Source organism: Wolffia australiana, chromosome 17 (genome assembly GCF_029677425.1).
Source record: "Wolffia australiana isolate 7733 chromosome 17, ASM2967742v1".
Classification (NCBI taxonomy): domain Eukaryota; kingdom Viridiplantae; phylum Streptophyta; class Magnoliopsida; order Alismatales; family Araceae; genus Wolffia; species Wolffia australiana.
The window spans coordinates 8,506,925-8,512,702 of NC_135851.1; the positions used below are offsets into that span (position 1 = coordinate 8,506,925).

Consider the following 5,778-nt stretch of genomic DNA (forward strand, 5'->3'; position numbering starts at 1 on the left):
AAAAAATACATAATTTCCCCTCAAGTTGACCTAAATATTATTTTGATGTAAATAAGAGATATTTTCCTAATGTATGGTGGACCATTCATTCTAATTCTCCATTCAAGAAATGATATATCTGCTGATTTCCCTAAAGTTGAGTTTCAATATAATAATAATAAATGATTATATTCTAATGAGTGTTCATAGCAATATTATAATAAAAACTTACCTCTTGTATCTATATAATGGAATATTTTTATATGGATGGTTGAGAAAGAATAAAGTTTACATTTTAATTTATTTCATTGCGGCGGGGGGTAACGTATTTCTCTTCCGGCGTTGAATTCAACGAGCAGAATCCGGAAAATTTGAAATTCTGTTGTCCGATCGTGCTCAAATTTCGGTTATTTCGAACTATCGATCGATCTATCAATAAATCTCTGCAAATCCTGAAAATTTGAAATTCTGTTGTCCAATTGTGCTCAAATTTCGGCTTTTTTCGAACTATCGATCTATCTATCAATAAATCTCTGGAAATCCTGCTATTTTGAAATTCTGTCGTCCAATCTTGCTCAAATTTCGTCTTTTCGAACTATCGATCGATCTATCTATAAATCTTTGCTCATCCTGCAAGTTTCAAATGCTGTTATCCAATCCTGCTCGGATTTCGGTTCTTTTCTAACTATTGATCGATCTGTCTATGAATCTCTGCGAATCCTGCAACTTATATATTCTGTTGTCCAATCTTGCTCAAGTTTGGGCTCTTTTCTAACTATTGATCGATCAATATTTGAATCAATGCAAATCCTGCCATTTTGAAATTTTGTTATCCTATCCTCCACAAACTTCGGCTCTTTAAATATCGATCGATCGATTTATATATGAATCTCTGCAATTTTGGACTTCTGTTATCCAATCCTCCTCAATTTTCGTCTCTTTATCCATCTACTTATCGATCCATATATCTACGAATCTCCGCAAACGCTGCAATTTTGAAATTCTGTTATCCAATCCTCCTCATTTTTCGTCTCTTTATCCATCTAGTTATCGATCGATATATCTATGAATCTCCGCAAAAGCTGCGATTTTGAAATCCTGTCATCCAATCCTTTCAAATTTCCACTCATTTTCTATCTATTTTTCTATCCATCGATCTATGAATCTCTGACTCAGTCGCTCGTGGTTACTGTCCTGTTGATTGGGGGGGATCGTGATTATTTTCCAGAACGGTTCGCGCGGATTAATCGGAAGTCGCCCGAACGACGACGTCTTCGGAGATTTGAAGAAATTGCGGTACTATTTCTCTCTTCCCTCTCTTTAGTAAAGTTGTTTTCTTTCGACTCGCTGGGATTTGCTTGCGGCGTGGAGTTATCGACCGAAGGCTGTTCTTCTAATTCAAAGCCTGTTCTGCGAAGGTTTTTTCAATTACCGCTCTTGTGATATCATCGGTAATGCATTTCTCTAATTCCGTGTTCTTCGTTCTTCGATCTTTCTTTGATAGAATACATAGAAAGAAGATGAACTAGAAGGAATCAAATCGTCTCTGAAGTAAAAGGATCCGTGTTCTTCGTTCGTCGATTCTTCTTTAATAGAATGCATTGACTGAAGGTGAACTAGAATGATCCATATCCGTGTTCTTTGTTCTTCGTTCTTACCGTCTCGGATGATTAAATTACCTCTAATTGTACTTAAACTGCGTAGATTCAAGTTTGTCGAGTGTACATGTTCGGAGTTTTATTTCTTTACGATCCAAATGCGTAGATTCAAGTTCTTGCTTTGATTTTAATAAGAAATTGGTTCGTTTGTATTATTCGCATATGAAGTTTCTCTGTGAGTTTTTCAAACCCGATCAGATAGAACGAGTTCCAGATTTCCCCTTCTTAAACTGATTAAACTGCACTTTTGAAAACCACCCGTGTGATTAAACTGCTTGATTATGCCTTAGTAACCAAGATTCAAGTTTAGTAATTTATGCATTTTAAAGTTTTTCTTGAATGCCGATCTTATTGAGCTAGTTTGTTCATTTTCTCTTCCTGCTCCACTCAAAATCTAATATAATGTATTTTAAAATGATAAACGCACCGATCAGATTGAACTAGTATGTTCATTTTCTCATCCTGCTCCACTCAAAATCTAATGCAATATATTTTAAAATTATAAACGTACCGATCAGATTGAACTAGGTTCATTTTCTCTTCCTGCTCCACTCAAGATCTAATGCAATGTAATTTGAAAATGATAAACGCACCGATCAGATTGAACTAGTATGTTCATTTTCTCTTCCTGCTCCACTCAAGATCTAATGCAATGTAATTTGAAAATGATAAACGCACCGATCAGATTGAACTAGTATGTTCATTTTCTCTTCCTGCTCCACTCAAGATCTAATGCAATATATTTTAAAATGATAAACGCATCGATCAGACTGAACTAGGTTGTCCAGATTTTCTCTTCCTGCTCCACTAAAAATCTAATGCAATATATTTTAAAATTTTAAACGCACCGCTCAGATTGAACTAGTTTGTCCATATTTTCTCTTCCTGCTCCACTAAAAATCTGATGCAATGTATTTTAAAATTTTAAACGCACCGCTCAGATTGAACTAGTTTGTCCAGATTTCCTCTTCCTGCTTCACTCAAGATCCAATGCAATGTGATTTTAAAATGATAAACGCACCGATCAGATTGAACTAGTTTGTACAGATTTTCTCTTCTTGCTCCACTCAAAATCTAACACAATGTATTTTAAAATTATAAACGCACCGATCAGATTGAACTAGTTTGTCCAGATTTCCTCTTCCTGCTCCACTCAAGATCCGATGCAATGTAATTTTAAAATGATAAATGCACCGCTCAGATTGAACTAGTTTGTCCAGATTTTCTCTTCCTGCTCCACTCAAAATCCAACACAATATATTTTAAAATGATAAACGCACCAATCAGATTGAACTAGTTTGCCCAGATTTTCTCTTCCTGCAACCTCTCAAAATTGGCTTCCTTCTCATGCAGGCTGAGCATACAGCCATATCATCATGGATTATGAACGGCTTCATCATGGCAATATTCAGGCGCAATCTATCCTCTGCATCATCTGCCGGAGAAAACTTCATCCAGAGACCGAAAGCGGCCGGTCTTTCGACCTCTTCCACATGTGCAGAGACTGCCAAACCGACGTCATCGACGATGCAAGAACAAATTCAACACCAAGTGTTCATCAGAGCTGTCAGAATAGAGATTCAGTAGACGACTTGTCTCTGCTCATGAATCTTGCAAGACAAAACCACAATCACCAGAGTTTGAATTCCACAAACCAAGAAAGATCGGCTCTACGATGGCGGCAGGGTTTTTTCGATAATCAATTCATCTGGGTTCCCAATTCAAACATGGATGTTGATGAGCTCATACCCGGCATCGACAGCGACATCCACCTGATGAATGCAAGGCTGAATTACGTCTGGAACAGACAAGACCAAGTCCATGAAAATGAAAATTTGCCTTTGACAATGGCCCAGGAAGACGACAGCGACGACGACGACGACGACGACGAGTGGGACGAAGTAGAAGAAGAAGAGGAAACAGAGACTGACCATGGAGTACTTGAATTGGAATTGCCCAGTATTTCTCCTTCTCAGGAAGAACATGAGAACCATGATCTAACAGGTCTGCAGGATTATCTCTACCATCTGGCTGCGAGCCGGTTGAGAAGAGGCCCTCCCCCGGCGTCGGCCTCGGTCGTCGAACGTCTTCCCAGATTCAAATTCTCCGAGGACGAGGCGGGCATGGCCGAGTTGACTCTCTGTGCTGTCTGCAATGATGCGTTGACTGGTGGGAGTAATGCGATGCGGATGCCATGCGAGCACATCTACCACACTGCTTGCATCCTGCCTTGGCTCACTGTGAGGAATTCATGCCCGGTGTGCCGCCACGAGCTCCCCACTGACAACCCGGACTATGAGCGGAGGAGGCTGAGCCGTCTGGCTGGTGTCCTTGTAGACTCCTCAGAGGACGAGGATTCTGATGATGATGATGATGATGATGGTGGTGGTGGTGGTGATTCTGATGATTATGATTCTGATGATTATGATGATGATGATTATGACAACTCGTCTTATGCAGAATCTGGTGACTCATATGATGATGAAGATGATGATGAGGACGACGACGACGATGATGATTCTTCTGATGATGATGACTCGTCTTCTGCAGAATCTGGTGACTCATATGATGATGATGATGATGCTTCTGATGATGATGACTCATCTTCTGCAGAATCTGGTGACTCATATGATGATGAAGATGATGATGAGGACGACGACGATGATGATGATGATTCTTCTGATGATGATGACTCGTCCTATGCAGAATCTGGTGACTCATATGATGATGATTCTTCTGATGACGATGACTCATCTTCTGCAGAATCTGGTGACTCATATGATGATGAAGAAGAAGAAGATGACGATGATGATGATGATGGTGACATTGAGGAGGAGATGGTCAGCTGTCAAATCAATAATGGGTGTCAGAATGATGGTCAGAGGAAAGGAGATGATGGAGGGTGGCTTAATTTTTTTGCTTCTCCTATCATGAGCCTTGTGGAGAATGTTCTTTTTCTATGGCTGGGCGAGAGACGGATGGGCGGCTACGGATGCACGTCGTCGTCTGCCGGAGCGCCTGCGCCGGGCAGGATGAGGAGATGGTGGCCGTTTCCTTAGATGGTAATTTTTGGCCTCTTCATCTGTATTAATTTCCTCTTTTTTGTAAGGTTCTGTTAGATTCATTATATGGAGGAAATTATAAGATTCATAGAAAGAGATTCATAGGAAATTATGATATAGCAAAGTGTATATTGACATCACTTGGTTTGACATGGAAAAAGAAAGAGATGTTTTAATGGCCAGTTCGATGGAGAGATAGATGCATAGATAGAATGGATCGTTTGCTTATATAGCTTGATAGAGAGATTGAAATAAATATATATGGATTCGTTTGGTAGATAGAGAGATGCAGAGATTGAAATATAGATAGTTCGTTTGATAGAGAGAGAGAAATATATACATATGGATTCGTTTGGTAGAGAGACAAATACAGATGCTGAAATATAGATAGATCGTTTGATTGAGAGAGATAGAAATAAAGGTAGATCGTTTGATGGAGATAGAAAATACAGATAAATCGATCGTTTGATGGTGAGTCAGAAATAAAGATAGGTCGATCGTTTGATGGATAGAGATAGATAGAGAGTGGAAATACAGATAGATCGTTTGATAGAGAGATACAAGTATAGATAGATATATCATCTAATAGAAAGATAGAACGTTTGATAGAGAGATAGATAGATAGATATAATGTTTGATAGAGAGAGATATAGAAAGATAAATAGAACGTCTTATAGAGATTGATAGATAGAGATATAGATAGATGGAACGTTTGATAGAGAGAGAGATAGAGAGAGATAGAGAGATAGATATATATATATATATATATATATATATATATAACGTTTGATAGAGAGAGATATAGAGAGATAAATAGAACGTCTAATTGAGAGAGAGATAGAGAGATAGATAGATATAACGTTTGATAGAGAGAAAGATGGAGAGATAGATAGATATAACATTTGATAGAGAGAAAGATGGAGAGATAGATAGATATAACGTTTGATAGAGAGAGAGATGGAGAGATAGATAGATATAACATTTGATATAGAGAGATAAATAGAACGTTTGATAGAGAGAGATAAATAGAACGTTTGATATAGAGAGATAGAAATACAGATAAGATCGATAATTCGATA

At 38.2% G+C, this 5,778-nt stretch overlaps 1 protein-coding gene across 1 annotated transcript; it reads left to right on the plus strand.

The window, feature by feature from the left end:
• The first annotated feature begins 270 nt into the window (after positions 1-270).
• LOC144714444 (uncharacterized) lies at positions 271-4,881 on the plus strand. Its single transcript, XM_078589190.1, has 2 exons — positions 271-1,275; positions 2,991-4,881. Exon 2 carries the CDS (start codon positions 3,014-3,016, stop codon positions 4,694-4,696), a length of 1,683 nt encoding a protein of 560 aa, XP_078445316.1. The 5' UTR covers positions 271-1,275; positions 2,991-3,013; the 3' UTR covers positions 4,697-4,881.
• The last annotated feature ends 897 nt before the right edge of the window (positions 4,882-5,778 follow it).

Coding starts and splice junctions, on each gene's coding strand:
- LOC144714444 (XM_078589190.1), top strand. CDS start 3,014: ATGGATTATGAACGGCTTCATCATGGCAATATTCAGGCGCAATCTATC.